The 17,006-nt window shown below is 41.1% G+C and overlaps 1 protein-coding gene across 30 annotated transcripts in view; it reads right to left on the reverse strand.

Moving 5' to 3' along the window:
• Positions 1–17,006, reverse strand: part of LOC145436170 (uncharacterized) — a 126,975-nt gene continuing 109,969 nt past the window's right edge. For 7 of the 30 annotated variants that reach the window (XM_080313492.1, XM_080313496.1, XM_080313490.1 and 4 more), the window contains 3 exons: positions 9,791–9,853; positions 8,260–8,304; positions 180–1,299 (listed from right to left, as the gene is read on the reverse strand). In XM_080313492.1, the coding sequence (XP_080169618.1) occupies positions 1,250–1,299; positions 8,260–8,304; positions 9,791–9,853 (158 nt within the window). In that variant the 3' untranslated portion in view covers positions 180–1,249. Of the gene's footprint in view, positions 1,300–8,259; positions 8,305–9,790; positions 9,854–17,006 lie in introns of all 30 variants that reach the window. The other 23 variants (XM_080313487.1, XM_080313485.1, XM_080313486.1 and 20 more) reach the window with 12 other exon arrangements.

Genomic DNA, 17,006 nt, shown 5'->3' on the forward strand with positions numbered 1-17,006 from the left:
ATGGACTTTTGACAGCCCCGGCCTACATAATCGTGAAATCAAGCGACAACGCTGTATAGAACATGAATGATACGCCATCTAGTCGACCTGATTGCCGTATTGTGCAGTCTGTTATCTCCCACCAAATATCGTTGTTTCGAAATTTGTATTTCAATACTGCGACATACATCGCCATTAATGATATAACTGAATAATGAAGAGCCATGTAGTAACGGTGCAGACATCAATATTATCACAGATATATGTAACAGTTAGGATATAAATAAACGTCTGTTCGAAACATGTGGTAGAACATTATTTGTTATATTGCAATATCAACACCACATATAAGCTAACTGAAGTGAGTGATATTATAGTGAAGAGAAATTGTCTAATTTAATTTATCCACACAAAGCGTCTCTTACTTGTAGAAATATGTCTAGCAAAAACAGTATATGGCTAATTACGAGATTGGGCTACATGTTTATAATAAATTCTATAAAGTCAAATTCACATTCTTTCTATGTGTTTATAACTAAACTCCTGTATCCAAACGCAACGTTTTCAATATCTTATACAGGAAATGTCTTTCTGTCGAGGTTGGCAGCAACGTTGGATCGAAAACGATGGATTTTAGATGAGAAGTTCGATTTTTATTACTCTTATATTAATAATATTACTAGGCGGCAAGCTGAATTAATAACATAACAAGAAAAATCTCGATATCACGAAATGATGTCAAGTCAATGGTCGCAGAAGGACATATCAAAATACACGGTCATTAGTAACGGAAAGCAATTAGATAATTAAATAACTGTAAAACAGCACAAAAGATATGGAATGTCGACGGGGTTAAATGCTATACGGTATCTTTATAACTACATCACGAAGACAGGATTCCTTTTGATGTTTGATCTGAAATTTTACAGGATGGGCCACGGAATATTCTCCAACGGTGAGTAGATAACGAATATTATCGCTCTAAAAAGCACTGAACTAGAACGAGGTGTGGCCGCGGAAAGAAATCATGAAAAAGTGTTTTGGGTCTGTTTTAAGTGAGTTATAAAAATACCAAACAAGAGTCACCACCTGCACTCAGATGCCCTGGGGCCACAAAAGGGACAACAATATTTCTGAAACCCTACACATCAGTTACTTAGTTTAAGTAAATATTATTCACAATTAATAATACACCGTTGGAATATGCATCCAATGAAATATTGGTTGACAAGTTTCGAGTCACGTATATATTCAGGATACAACTTCATTTTCAGTCGTTCGAGAGCTCCGGTGAATAAGTTGCATTTTGCGATGAAGGCACTGCAAAAAATACAAAAGCATTGAGACACTCTACTCACGATCAGTAATTTGGCTGAGTGAATGTCCATGCAATCATAGTACGAGATCATAGAGCATCACCTCATCGTGGCATAAGTATACCTAAAACTTGTTTCATGGTGTCGATAAAACGCGTATGCTTCAGTATTATATGCAACAACAGCGCCATACGAATAATGTGGCCACTAGTCATATCCTCAAAGGTGATCCAAGTAATCAAGACGGCTACTCAAGTAGAAGTAGAAGTAACGACAAAAAAATCTACTCAAGTACGATTAGAAGTATTTCATCCATAAGCAAACCAAGACTACTTGAAATAGAAGTAGAATTTACTGACTTTTAATCTACTCAAGTAAGTAAGTAGTTGTGAAAACGATCTTAATTCGTTCGCATGGATTGTCAAAAGCTGCAAATTGAGCTATGCGAAACGTGCCGAGCTTGATTCATATTGATGCATACCAGGAGGTATCCAATTTTCGGCAGCATAAGCAATTAAGCATTCATCTGCATCATGAGATGACAATGATTGTAATGATATGGAAATTGGATACTAATCTTCCAGTTACTCGAACAGCAAGTTTTAGAAAATATCATGGTATGGTACATGGTATCCCATTTTATACGGCTTAGTCAAAGATCAATATGGAAAAGTTGTCTAGGATATCGTGTAAACCAGTGGTTCTCAACCGCCGGTCCGCGGACCGGTGCCGGTCCGCGACGACATTCTCGCCGGTCCGCCAGATAAATTATAATTTTATACCTCAATTTCAAGATGCAATGTTGAAGGCTTGTCCAGATGTCCATTGATAAAATAAATAAAACATCAAATTTTAAACTGATTCAGAACTTCATGAGGTAACAATGGGGCTGGAAACATGTTCGACTTGACTTGAAGTTCAAGTGACAAGTACAGAACAGATACGAGCTGACTCATCGCGGAACAGCGCAGTTTGCGCGATCATTCGTTTTCGATTCATTCGTTTGTGCAGGACCGTAAATGGGGCCCCCAAACCGCCCAATTGGAGAGGGGCCGAGCTTGCAAGGGGCCCAAAGTTATTTTGCAAATGAACATAAAACATGGCGTATTTTTTATTTCTTTTCGCGCTTTGCGCGAGTTATTGTCACTAAATGTTTTGCTTAGTAGGTGCCCTTCTCCGAGAAATACGCTTGAGTTATAGAAATAGGCATTTCGACGTCGGCCATTACCGCGCCCTGAAGTACCACCACATAATGAATTTAGACTTATATGAGACTCAGAAAGGTGCGAAAAAAAATCGAAAATTTTCGCTTATCGCACTGTGGGGGCCTAAGACCAACGTTTTTGGTGGGCTGACGGTGTGCTTTTTCGACCCGGATTTGCGGATGGCCGGTATAGTTGCTGTACGGTGTTTTCGTGCGGCGCATAGTAACCTGATTCTGGTGGTAGTGGGAAATGAGCAAGGTAGCACGACAAGGTGCTTTGTTCGACTCCGAAACGCTTCGTCTCTCGGTATTGTCAAAGAGAAGGATATTATTCGAGTTGGCGTTGCCGGTTAAACCCACGGCCTTCGGCGCGAAAGACTGTAAACCAGGAGTCACCAACCTTTTTGCAACCAAGAGCTACTTCTTGTGTACTGACTGAAGCGACGCGCTACCATTTACTTCCACCGTTTACCCGTACCACACGTAATTCCCGCTTTGATATTCATATCACTGGGCAGGTATCACATTGCGGTAAGACTTCTAAGAAAGTCTTTCAAATCGAAACATCGCATTTCAACTAGCTAGCCACTAAGATTTTTTAAGAAATCATAAATTACTTCGCACCATGTTTGTATAAATTATACAACAACAGCCAACTCAAATTTTAAAATATATCATGCCACACTGTAGACTGGACATCATATTATCTGTTTTTATACCAGTCAGTGGGAAGAGTGGCATTACATGCTATCAACTGGTGCGCTGTACTCTGGTATGTCACTTGACACTGCAAGTCTGAGTGAGTGTTCCAGATGGGCATTAGTGAGGCGTACTCTGTGTTAGTTTTTGATGAAGTTTACGTTCGAAAAGGTTGAATCACAACGATAAGTTACACCAAACACGCTTGCAACCTTCATAGATGGCGCGCAGTGCGCATACACCAATGTACGTTGCCGTGTCAACAAGGCATCAAATGTTTACTGCAGCCTGGCGGGCATTGAGGTGCAGGACTGCAGGTCACTTTGCAGTGTTACAATTTCGATATCCAACTGTTGAGCATGCGGACATGACAGATTTCATTTTACCGGACTGCTGCAACGATTACAGAAAGTTAGAAAAATGGTACTAAACTGCGATGAGAGTATAAGAAACAAGCTCTGTCAAAAGATGCAATGCGTAATGGACATACAGATATTAAAAATCTGCTAGTACTTCACGGCTGTCTGCTACACAGCTACCGTATAGTAATGTTGCATACTGCTGTGGCATTGTTCTCGACGTCGAGCTACCATAACGGACCCCCCTCCATTTCACGAAGACCGTGCCATGGATGGCATTCCGTCATGTTGCATGTATAGTCAGTGCGTTGTATCCTACGGCTTCGATATCTTGTGATTCTATTACATGTTGGTAATTACTAATTGTAATTGAGGATATTTGATATCATCATTTGAAGTGTTTATATATATATGTATTGTCATTTGTAAGTTACATGTTAATGTGATTCGAACACGAATAGATAAACCAATCAATCTATATATTGAAAAGCTCACTGGTAATAATCTGACGAATATTGGTAAATGCTGCCATTCGTTCTATTTTTAGAACAGGCTCGAGGGCTACTCATCTAGTCCTCGCGGGTATCGCGTTGGTGACCCCTGCAGTAAACGACTCTCGGCGGTAGCACGTTTATATGGACAAGGCAATTTTGCCTCGACTCAGCAGACTCACTACCATAAAATCACATGGATACCACCATGAAGATAATTAATTACGATCAAAATCCTCTAAATGTCACTCTCTAGCACCATATAATTGCAAAGAACGGTTGCATCCTTTACATTTTGGGTTCATATTAATTTTTGAAAGTCCACCGGTCCGCCAGACATTTTTTGAAATTTTACCGGTCCGCGAGGTGTAAAAGGTTGAGAACCACTGATCTATAATATTTCAAACGCAGCGACTAGCTCGAAATCTTTGCCTCAACATGTAAGCCGTCTGCTATACTAAATGGCGCAATCACAGATGCACAACGGTGCCGAGTAATGAGTATTATGGCTTCAAAGTGGGGGTCTTCTGGTAGAAATCGAAAACAATCGCCGATGTCTGTTTTGCGAACGTCGGCATCCCCGATATTGCAAGTGAAATGCGCCATAAGGCCGTAAGTTATCGTAGGCCCTGGACCAATCTTCCTAATACCTGCGTAAATTGTACTTTCAAAATACAGCACAAAATGTAATAAACTTGCAGGAATTGCTAATTTAAAATCTCAATGTCATCGGACTTATGATAGCTCCGTTTCGAATCTCAGTGATGCATGGAAGTAAAAACGATTCAAACGCACGGTCTTTGAGGACAAGCCATTGCGCTAGCAACAAAATAAATGGGCAAAATCGTGGCACGACTTCACGTTATGATTGTCATGGTAAAATCACCTTAGAAATTGGAGATTTCGCCGACCCCCCGAAGGGATTTGTGGACATCTGGCTGGAAACCACCTTGCTATACTGCGATACGGTATTATCGGACACTGATTTGTATTTATCATTAATCTATGGTAGGCGAAGTAATTTCAGACTGTAAGCACTTCTGTATATGCATTCAACTAATCACCCAGTTTTCACAAATCGTTTATGTGATTAGTTTTTATGTGATATACGTATTCATCGAGAGAAATACCTTATACGTCATGCGATTCACTTCCACCCCAACAATATCAGTTTGTGGAGAAGAAGCGATTGCAACCGTCGTAAGAATTGTGTCGTAAAAGTATCAGTATTTTTGTTTTGCGGTATTCATGATATTTGTCGACTGCTAAGGTCATTTTACACCAGGCCGATATCATTCTTATTTTTCCGTAACTGCCGACTTATAGCAAGGCCCACCTTCAGGCTTTTTGTAAGACACCGCTGACGTGGATGAGGTGGCGAGGAGAAGCCTAGGTAAACCTCCAACACTTCGGTATCGGAATTCGGAAGTCGACCTCGGTCGGACAAGAACCCCCACCCATTCGTGTTGCAGCCGCGCATTATACCACTGCGCTATCTCGCCACGTTAAAAGTATCAGTGTTGGGATCCAGTCACTACCTATACTAGTCACAAGTCATCTCGACTCGTTGCACACTTTGACTATCGTCAAGTCAATCAATTTTCAAAGGTGACTCGAGACAAATCAAGTTAAGTCACGAGTCAAGTTACCAGCCAGGTCAAATTGATTTTTTTTAGTAGTCGGCATGATTCATATTCATTGCATTGCTTTAACATCGCACTGTTGGAAATACAGATTGAGTCCCCATTTGCTCTGAATCGAGTCAAACAAAGAGTTGAATTAGTACACGCCCAAAAAGGCGCTGTATCACCTGTTGAAAATGATGATTTTCATGTTACATGAGACATTGTTAAACTGTTGTATATATTTTACATAGTGTGTATTCGTTGTATACCAGGGCCGGGAAACATACGGCCCGCGGCCCGAGAGGGGATTTTGTCCGGCCCGCGGACAGTTTCCCGCCTTAGTTAATAATGTGGCCCGCCATCCGGTGTCCGATCAATACCGATAAAACCAGTACCGAGAAAGCCATTACCGAGAAGGGACACCACCTAGAATGGCCACATTACCTAGGATTTGTCCTCTTTTTTTACTTTTTTGAAAGCGTCCACGGAGGACGCCCAAATGTCCTATTTTTTGAGATTTTGTCCTCTTTTTTGAGAATTTCGGTTACATAACTGAGATACAGTAAATCAGCAGTGAAGAAACGCCCCGGCGGCTATTTCGGGAGCTGAGCCGGAAAGTCACGAGTCACGAGTCACGAGTCAATCCGCCTTTCTGCAGGGTCGAGTCAAGGCAAGTCATTTTTGCGAAATGACTCGTGTCAAGCCAAGTCATACGGGCATGCTTGATTATCACTGGTCTAGACAAACTCTGTTCATCAGGCGTGACTAGAGCGGCACTTCATCGTCAAAATATATTTGTTATAAATGGTGTTATGAGTTAAGCAAGTGTCCAGACTTGCAAAATCTGCCAATCTAGCTGGCTGGTTGTCACGGTTTAACCAACCCCTGTTTTTGAGTAGCCCATTACTAATTCTAGAACTAGTTTCAGGTTTCGAAAAGTGAGGAGTTATAGTGCTAGCACTAGTTGCGCATGAAAAATAATTTAGAGTTCTCGAAATGAGGTTTTTCTGGTTTCGTTTGCCGTAAATCGCGATACCGGTTGTGTGATGTTCTCACACTCTCACAGTCCGTGATAGCTTAGAATCATCACTACTAAGGGTGCAGTAGCGTGCGGATTGATTCAGGGGGTCGAAACCCCTTCCATTTATTACTTACACCAGGGGCGGGCAACATACGGCCCGCGGGCCGGATCTGGCCCGCGACGGCATTTTGTCCAGCCCGTGGGCAGATTCCAGTCTTACATGATAATGCGGCCCACGGCCCATCAGTCTGCCGAGATTCCCCACTACTTGTTTACTACGTCATATTTTAGTGACTGTGTGTTATTATATCCTGGTGTGCGCACTGCGCAGCGTGCGAGAGTGGAGCTTACGGGTAAGTTCGTCGAAGCGAAAAGACTTGCATTGTCAGCATTAACTATGTACTCATCCGTTATCTTGTCTGTGGTAATCATGATGTTAGTCGTCCACAATGGCCATTTACACCTGGCCGATATTTCTTGTTTTTCATTCCGTAACCGCCAACTTCTGGTAGCACGGCACACGTCCAGGCTTTTGTGAGATACAGCTTAATAATTATGCCGATGAGATGGCGAGGAGGAGCCTAGATAAAGCTCCAACACTTAGATAGGAATTCTTGAGTCGGACTCGAACCCACAACACATTGGTTTTGTAGCTGTGGATTATACAACTGCGCTATCTCGCCAGCGACAAAATTTGGGGTACCGGACTTATCGAACGTCCTAAAATCATAATTTAGGATTGCACCTTGTGTTGATTGATCAGAGAGAAGCAGACATGGCGGTGCATGTATGACAGCGGTTTTCAAGCTGGGTGGCGGGAAAGTATCTGAAGGTGGCGCGAAGTCACAGTTAACTGAAAATTTTTCGCGCTCGGCGCGATTTACTTCCTGTTTATTGTACGAATTTCATATTTGAGAACTCTCTCATCAACAGCCATAACCTTCAATGCCATCAAACTATCCGTTGGGATGGCTAGCATTCTGATTTATCTCTTTAATATTTTGTGATATCATGATAAGGAAGGGAGGGGGGCGGAATTTTTCGCCATCAAAAAGGGGACGTGTTTAAAAACTTTAAAAACTACTGCTGTATGACAATGCGGTTCTCAATACCACATTGTAATCGTCATTATCGTCGAGAAATCGCTTCGACATGAAATTACTGTCGTTGAAATGCATTCTTTAAATACGATTTATTCCTTGTATAATTGAATAAATAGATGGGCAAACAATCTATCGATTCAGCAATCCAGCCCGCCAAGTACTTAATTTTCCCATGTCCGACCCGCCGACTGGAGAAGTTGCCCGCCCCTGACTTACACCAATGTCACTTGGAATGTTCTAGTTGGGTTTTATTCCAGTGGTTTGTTCAAATCTACACGTGTTTGTGCAAGATTACGTGATCTTCGTATGGATGATCACAATTACGCAGCGGTATTTCAATATATATATTTTACCGCCTGTGATTTTAGGGATGAAATTGCAATATAAATACAAGTTGACGTTAGCTGGTACTTTTTCGATTCATGACAGAATACTTTTAGTGGGGTATTGTCTTATACTTACGATATCTTTGCAGATCTTTGATGTTCTTTGCACAGCTTTCATTAACTAAAAATACAATTCAATTTGCGACGGAATAACCATTTGTCCACACCACGGGATGCCAATTATAGTATTGATATGAAAATAAGATACTAACCCTTTGTTTAACATAAGGTCTCAAGTTTAGGCGAAGAGCAGTACGGGCAGTTGACTCGGATACGATTTCAATACTTTGCGCGATTATTATACGTTAATAAAAAAATATTGTGGATCCTAAAATTGAAATTTAGTGTATGCTTATTTTCGGGAAATAGAGGCAATAATGCACTTGCTTTTATGCTTCAACACAACATGTATGTTCTGCAGACAAAAGAACTGAAAGAAATTAGAACTCAATGTATGATACTTGGAGCGGAAAGTGAAATAAAATACCACTTCTAAAAAGCGAAAATTTGTTTCATGTCTTTTGTCCATAAATCTTCAAATGTGATCTGCTGAAACAGGTGAAACGTTCGAAAAAGCCAGACTTTCCAGATTAGCAGGACACGTCATTGCCTGCTAGATTACGATATGAGAGGTAATTTTTAAATTGCGAAACGACACTTTCAAACGTTATGGTGAGCCCGTTACTGTGATGAAATATTTGATATCGGCGACAATGCGGTGTGAGCGGAAAAAAGCAATCCGGTATCTAAATTATATTTACTGATACTTTCGTGAAAACATATTTGTCACTCCATAACTACTGTGCGCGAAGCACAACAAAATTTCTGGGCTTTGCTTGACTTTTATGAATATTAAATGTTGGTACTCTGCGAAAACAGCCCCGAAGTTCCGCAGGTTATCTTTCGTATTGGGAGATCAAACTACTTCTACTTGACAAACTGAAAATAGAGAAAAGTAAGTTAGTGGTGTATAAAATATTTCGAAGTAGAAGTAGAGAAAATCAGATCTACTTGAGTAAGTACCAAAAGTAGGGGAAATCTACTTGAGCACTTCCAAAAAGTAAAAGTACTTCGTTACTGACCGCTTCTGATAATAACCCGTCGGGCTCTAGATGCGAGCGCCGATACCTTTATGCATATAAGCTCCTGTCTGGGAACTCATGAACTACTTCATATCGTATGAAAGTAAGCAGAAATTGTACATGATATTTCAAAAAATGATTTATCTGCTGATCTATTACACATATTAAATCCACCATGTAGACGCCACGATGTATATATTGCGACTTTCATTGAAAAATATTAAATGTTGCACTATTATAATTTTGAATTGCAGGTTCATGTTATAGTCTATTGACGGTAACAATAAATGAGTATCATAATTTCTGCTTAACATTTTCACATCCAAAGAACCCATATTGGTACCGTAATCCTTCTGAAATATACATATATACACGTTTCCGCCTCGAAAGATGTATTTTTTCTTTATTAGCTCATGCGTTTATTCTATGAAGAGATATCATGAAGTAAATAATTGCATCAATTTGCTGCAGTAGTAATACCTTCACAAACCAAGCAAAAAAGTCACAAATTACAAAATAACTTACGATCTTTTATCGAAGTATGTAGGTTGGTGAAATCTGTCCTTACGTCGTTGATTGAGTCATTATCTAAATAAGACGAATTCAGCGTTGCGGTTACTGAAATTTGAACAATCAATTGTAGCTACGTTTAATCGATGAACTATCGGGAAGTGTAAGAAGTTCAGTCGAACGAGAATATTACCAATTGCAGGTCGTTTTAAATGTGTGTGAATCAGCAGAAAGATATTGACAATGTTCAGATCAAGAACATACGACATGCTACAATGCAATGCCCTATTATATAATATTTGACCAGTCGCTATTTTGAATGTCTTGCTTTATATGGCTCGCATATCAGGCACTCATAAGTCAGAATATCCCACTTTTCAGGTTCGCTGATATGGGAGTCACTGTTTATAATCTCACTATCCAGACAACACTAACATGTTGTTGTATAATAACCTGTACGCGTACAACACTTGCGGTCTACGCCAGTGCTCTTTTAAATCAAAATAGAACAACAGTAGGCCTACTATATTTAAGGGTATCAGATTTGTCATAGCTATAGACTTTCACGGATATCATGTACAGAAATAAACTCCAATGGGCGCCTACCATATTCACGGCCTTATCTCGCAAGTCCTTCACAGCATCTTTTCTTAAAGAAGCATTTACCAGTTTCTGTTTGTTATTGTAATGTCATATATGTTCACCATAATTTTGCTCGCTAATTTGAAAGCTCGATCTCGATTATCACAACATGCAAAGTGCAAGCCCCTTCCCCCAAAACGATTCAAAACATATTCGTCAGCTTCCATCACTGCAACCCGAGGATGAGAGCAAATGATTTTATCAGGACCATTTAGGATTGAAAAACCGGATGCAACAAACTTAGCGAGTGGTTATGAGGGAGCAAGCAGTCCTCCACGATCGAATAAATCGAAATAACGTGAACTTGCGCAATCAAACTCATCTCAGAATATATTTCACAAGCCAATTTTGCGAGTACCTTCTTACCAATGTATCCTGCAACAACATACGACACCTCCTGTCAGGAGATAGTACTGACCCGGTAATTTCAGTCGCCGTGCACCTTCAATGGCTTGTTTGAAATGATCAAAATGCGTTGAACTCGAAACACCAATATCATGCTCCCAGTAATTAATGACATTTCTTAGGATGGAACGGAGAAGTATCATCTTTTCAGAATGGGTAACTTCTGTCAAACCAACCAGAAACATCCCCCCACTCATTTGCCTATACCGTGAGAACCTTCTTTCAATTGGTTCACTTTGGAATTTTCTCAGAATCACATATATAGGGGAGAGCGGGGACAAATGTAACACGGGGCAAATGTAACAATCTACCTCACCGCTGGTAGGATGAAGAAATCGCCTTCATATTTTAAGTGCACATGCGGGAGTTATGTCTTCCAATATACCTGAAGTTACGTTGAGCTACGACGAGAAACCCCGGAATAATTTCAAAAAAACTAAATTTTGGACCCTTGAGTAAATATTTTATGATCTGGAATAATTTGTTCTGAAGAATAAAACCTCAAGTGGTTACAATGCAATATATGTAGCAGGAACAATGTTACCATAGTTTACCGTGATGACGGCGAAACTATGACTCGCGTCGCCGAGAAGGCCTCATCCTGAGACATTAATCATGGTCGAACGTGTCAGGGGCAATTATAACTCTCTGTTACTTTTGCCCCGTTACAATATATTTTTAATGCTGAATATATGTGTTCATACGTTAGTATAACCATTTATCTACTGCAGATGAATCTTGCAACAGCCAGAAGTTAAATACCAGAACAGACTCTACCTCAGAGGTCTCAAACTCAATTGTGCTCGCGGGCAAGTTTTCCAGTTTTGACGACGCCGCGGGCCGCAGCATTTATAGGGTATTCTATGGCCTTAATTGGCGGGAATAAATTGTGCATATGAAAGTGAGCCGATTAAGCAGACTGACGGTAAACACACATCGTCAAAATGTGATTCTATAGAAATTAAACATGGAACGGCAACGACCGATTTTGCAGCTTCGTTCCGCTTCGCCGAGGCTGGAGTGATGAATTGTTTTGCGTAAGGGACTGTAGATTTCTGGCAATCCAAAAGCTATCTTCCCGAGCACAGAAATTATTGAATCTGGTCTTGATCGAAAGCTACTGTTGCACCGATTCCGAAAATATAAATTAAAATAATGATCAGGCACTGATCCACCTAGAATCCGTCCTCCAAGTCTGAAATATTGGCATTGTTCAAACAATCGGAGAGTCGCAACGGGTCATTGTTATAGCCATTGTGTTGCGGTTACCCGATTGTTCTCAACAATGCCGATATTTCAGTCTTGGAGGACAGATTCTAGGTGGATCAGTGCCTGACCAATCTTTTAATTTATATTTCCGGAATCGGTGCAACAGTAGCTTTCGATCAAGACCAGATTCAGTAATTTCAGCGCTCGGGAAGATAGCTTTTGGATTGCCAGAATTCATACAGTCGCTTCCGCAAAACAATTCTCTACTCCAGCCTCAGCGAAGCGGAACGAAGCTGCAAAATCGGTCGTTGCCGTTCCATGTTTAATTTCTATAGTGATTCTCTCTCGTATCAATTTAGACCTGGCACGAAAAGAATCATCGCATTTATAACTATTAGAATACAATTGTTGTTGTACTTGATATATAATATTCATAAGATATAGACTCATATGGTCGGACAAATGTATGATGCCATCATCAGTGGCGGCCCGTGACAATATCGGGTGGTGGGGCAAGGGCTGCAAGCGACTTTTTATCAAGATGACGTCACAATCGCGTTTTCCAACGTAAACAAGTAACTTAATGATGGTACGGTAACATGAATTTCCCGGCAACAGTGATTTTAACGTATGTGCCACGAGACTCGAGAGGTCCGCCGGTGAGCTGTGACTTGAAGTATGGGAACTGCGTAAACGGCGTACGGAAAAAAGATTCAACACGGTTCATGTTCGCACTAGGCCTGACTAATTATCTGCAGAAATGGAAATGACTATAACTCGAGAGATAGCGTAAGCCTAATTGGAAAGGTCAACGAGTTCGGACAGATACGCAATTGTTATCTCATAGATTGGGCCTGTCATATTGAATCCAAAACATCATTCTGAAGAACTAAGAACAGCAGCCTCGGAAATTCGGTCTCGGTACAGCATAGAAGATTTTGGCCTTGAAACTGGAGACTGTAACACGACACATACGGCTTTATTACTGTCTATAGGTCTGCTGCGAAATCGCCTTTGGAATATATATATTACCGAATAAATACGTGGATGAAAGCCTTAAACTTAGTACACTGTTACATGACATCATCGAGAAGTGTCCTCATGGCCCTTTTCGGTATGGCGCACTGTCAAAATTAATGCGAACAGACCAACACCGAATTTTGCGTAAAATTTACTGAGGAATAGGCTGATCAAGTGATCAGCTGTTAGCCGCCATCGAAAACTAAATAGCTATCGCGCTTGAGGGGGTTGTAAGCAAATGGCTTGACGGCCACAATTTCACGGTGAAATTGACATTGGAGGATATAATATCAAAGTAAATATTTGAATGGAATCTGAGAATGATATCATCATCTCAGTTAACGTTACCGCAGATACAACGGCTTTTGCGTGATATCCGCAATGCGTTGAAGGCTAAAGTGTCAGATCGGAGCGCATCTCTACCATGCTCGACCTTGATAACGAAATTACTGCCCTAATCATTGAGTGTCAACCTTGAGACTTGGCATAGCGTTCGATATAAAAATCAAGACACACTGTTCAACAGCTTATAACGGATCTAGGTAAGGAGCATCGTTAAAATCAATAGAGACCAATACCGGCTTTGCGTATAATCTGTTAGCGATAAATGAGAGTCAGCTCTCACTCGAATTAGGAAACGAAATTACCACTAACACAGTTCAGTGACAAACTTTACACTTGGTACAGCGTTCGATACTAACGTTAAGACTTACCGTGCCAAATGTCATAACCGATCTCAGTATTGAACATCGTCAAAATCAATGGATTGGATACCAATACCAGCTTTTGAGTAAAATCTGTTTGCGATACATGAAGGATCAGCACACACTCAACTTCGGAAACGGAATTACTACCCTAAACTTTAAGTAAAAACCCTGAAACTTGGGGCAGTGTTAAATACCACCATCACGACATGACATACCAAGTTTCAAGAGTTTTCATGGTGTGAAACACCATCAAAATCGACCTATACCACCAAAGGTCGACTAAACGCATATGACGGTAACCGAGTTCAGCTATAGATACGATTGTTACATCACACCTTAAGGGCACAGAGCTAATTTGCCCCGGTTGCTCGGTCATTTTATGAATAGGAGAGAGTAAATTACCGTTTCTTTATTGTGCGCGGCTTTGAGAGAATAGACAGTGAAAGCTTGTTATGAGCGCTACCGGGGCATGCCCCGGCTAGGCATTCGCAAAGCAAAAACACAGAAGAGAATTCGATTTTCGTAGAGACTTCGCTATATATGGGCATTTACAAGCGAAAGGACAAGAAGAATACGATTTTCGCTGTGGTTTCGGTATATATAGATTGGTGTGCGTCTATAAATGGTAAAGAATTGTTATTGAAGAGAATTTTAGGTGGGGCAACGCCCCAGTTGCCCTATAGGACGAGCCGCCACTGGCCATCATAAAAGCTATCGGGTTATAATTTTGCAGCTACTATGAATATTTTGAATTCAACAGATTGGGACTGATCTGAAATCAAAACATTTTTAGGATGGGCATTGTATTCTCAATCCAGGATTCGGGTATACGTCTGATAAGTAGACTATTAAGCTCATGGCCAAATATCTTCAAATATAGGAGCAGAAAAAACATAAATATAATATAACTATATTAATGAACGTGTCCTAGTGATTGAAATGTCGGAACGCCGAACGTCCAATTGTTGTTACATCGTTGGAGCGTACCACTATTGTACTCGGTACCTTTAAGTGGCCTTAATAACATGGTTTAGCGACCACAAATGTAGCCTAAGCGGCCTAACTAACAGATTGCCAATGGTCACCATAATTACTTGCTTAGTAAGCGAAATACCAAGCTGCGACCTTCTTATCTATTACTATTCCCCTGATACGCGATTAGTTCGTTGCATCCATGGTTTTACCGAAGTCACGGCATTCCGAGTCACTCTCAGTCCACTCGAGTCATTTTCCTTTTGCCATCAAGATAGCCCAAGTCTGAGACATTCAAAGAGAGGATTCGTCCAATTACAACTCACAAATTTCAGTCATGAATCGTCTAAGGGTCAGGTTTTGTCATCATGAATTTGAACTGTGGCTTCCACTGCATGGTAGCGTTCGATATTGAAGTTTAATAAATAGTTTCAGGCTTTCGGGGCAAATTATGAGGGAATTTTCACTTTAAAACCTGAAAAGATATATGTGACACCTAAATATTGTCAAATTAATAAAAATATAAAATGTCGTCGCGGGCCGCACAACATGCTCTGGCGGGCCGCATGCGGCCCGCGGGCCTCGTGTTTGAGACCTCTGCTCTACCTGGTCATACCAATTCTACCAGGATACTCTGTCGGAACGGCCATACAGAAGTGGTGATGTGAATCTTAGGGTCCGGTTATTTCCGTAATTCTACTACCCTATCCAGACTTGTACAAACTAAACATTTAGTTAGTTGACGGTCAACTAACTAACAGTTTTTTGAGAAGTTCCAGTTCTAGTTGTAGTTGCGGATTTTGAAAATTGCGTAGTTCTAGTTCTAGTTGTAGTTGCGGATTTTGAAAATTCCGTAGTTCTAGTTCTAGTTGTAATTGCAGATTTTGAAAATTGATTAGTTCTAGTTCTAGTTGTAGTTGCGAATTTCAAAAAAATATTAGTTGCCGAACAACTAGAAAACACTCGTGTGTCCTGCGTGATGAGAACTCGCCTCGCGTGACAAGTGAGGCTACTCAGGGTTAGGCTACTGATGTGCTCAGGACAAAGGCTCAAATGCTCATGGTTGGATCATAGTTAATACATTGATTATGCCGAGTTCACTGATAACTCGTCAAATTTACAACAATCGACAGTGCGCAGGGACATGCGATCTCTCGCGGAGGTTTTTTTACTAATTGGAATGTGAACTAGTGTTCTCCTGCTGAGCGCTGGCGAGTATTATCTCGGAACTAAGCTGTCGCGTCTGTTAAACTTACGAGATTTGATTCGTGATGATGACGCCGACCACGCAAGCCCAGGCACCAATAGAAGACGATCTGAATTCGCCCAAGGTATCTTTACGAAGGAAATTGCACAGAAGGTGCCTTGACTCAATTTTTGTGGCCTCAGCCCAGTGTTCAACGGAAAAGGGGATAGTGATATGTCTAATTTGTAAGCGGTTGATATCGAGAAAAACTGAGTTCTGCGGACATGGTATTTCGGTCTCGAATTATGTGAGCCATCTCACCAACTGCCACAGCAAGGAAGCCTCCACATACCGACAGACTCTGGAAGTGATGGATCAACAAAGGCAGGCTTGCTGATCAAGCCCAATCGGGTGGCAAGGAAAGGCGAAAGCCAGGTAGTCAGCCGACAATGTTTGCACAATTCAAGTGTCAATCCTCAAAATTTCCCCCACGTCATCCGCATCAGAAGCATCTGAATGATTTGCTGATCAACGCAGTAGCCTAGCCTGTGACGGCTTACCCACGAGCATTGTGGATCGCTCTCAATTCAAGGAACTGATGAATGCGATGGAGCCAAAATATTTACTGCCTGATCGCAGAACAATTTGCTCCTCGCTCCACCTCGGTAAGCTAGACTATAAAATCTAAAATTCTACATAGGTGTCAACAAGCTCCCCTGGGTCGTCTCGTCATGGCTCTCCAACGCGCAAGAAACCGAGACTCTCACTCTTTAACTTTCTACCTCAAAGTCAGTGTCATCCGCTTGAAGTTAAATCCGGCCCGTCTGAGGTGAAAAAGTATGCCAGGGAACAGCGACTACCCCTAGGTCAGAATGTGCTAAACTATTGGCGGAATATGACCGACTTGCCAGAATTACGAAACTTGGCAAAATCTTTTCTTGGGATGACTGCGACATCTGCGCCCAGTGAAAGGGCTTTCTCGCATGCTGGGATTTTGTATTCCCAAAGAGAACAAAACTCAACGAAAAAACATTTTCGCGACTCCTGTTGATTCGCTGCAATCAGCAACAGCTGCAGAAAATGGTTTAGT

Source organism: Botryllus schlosseri, chromosome 3 (genome assembly GCF_051294905.1).
Source record: "Botryllus schlosseri isolate E-star chromosome 3, Bs_hap1, whole genome shotgun sequence".
Lineage (NCBI taxonomy): Eukaryota > Metazoa > Chordata > Ascidiacea > Stolidobranchia > Styelidae > Botryllus > Botryllus schlosseri.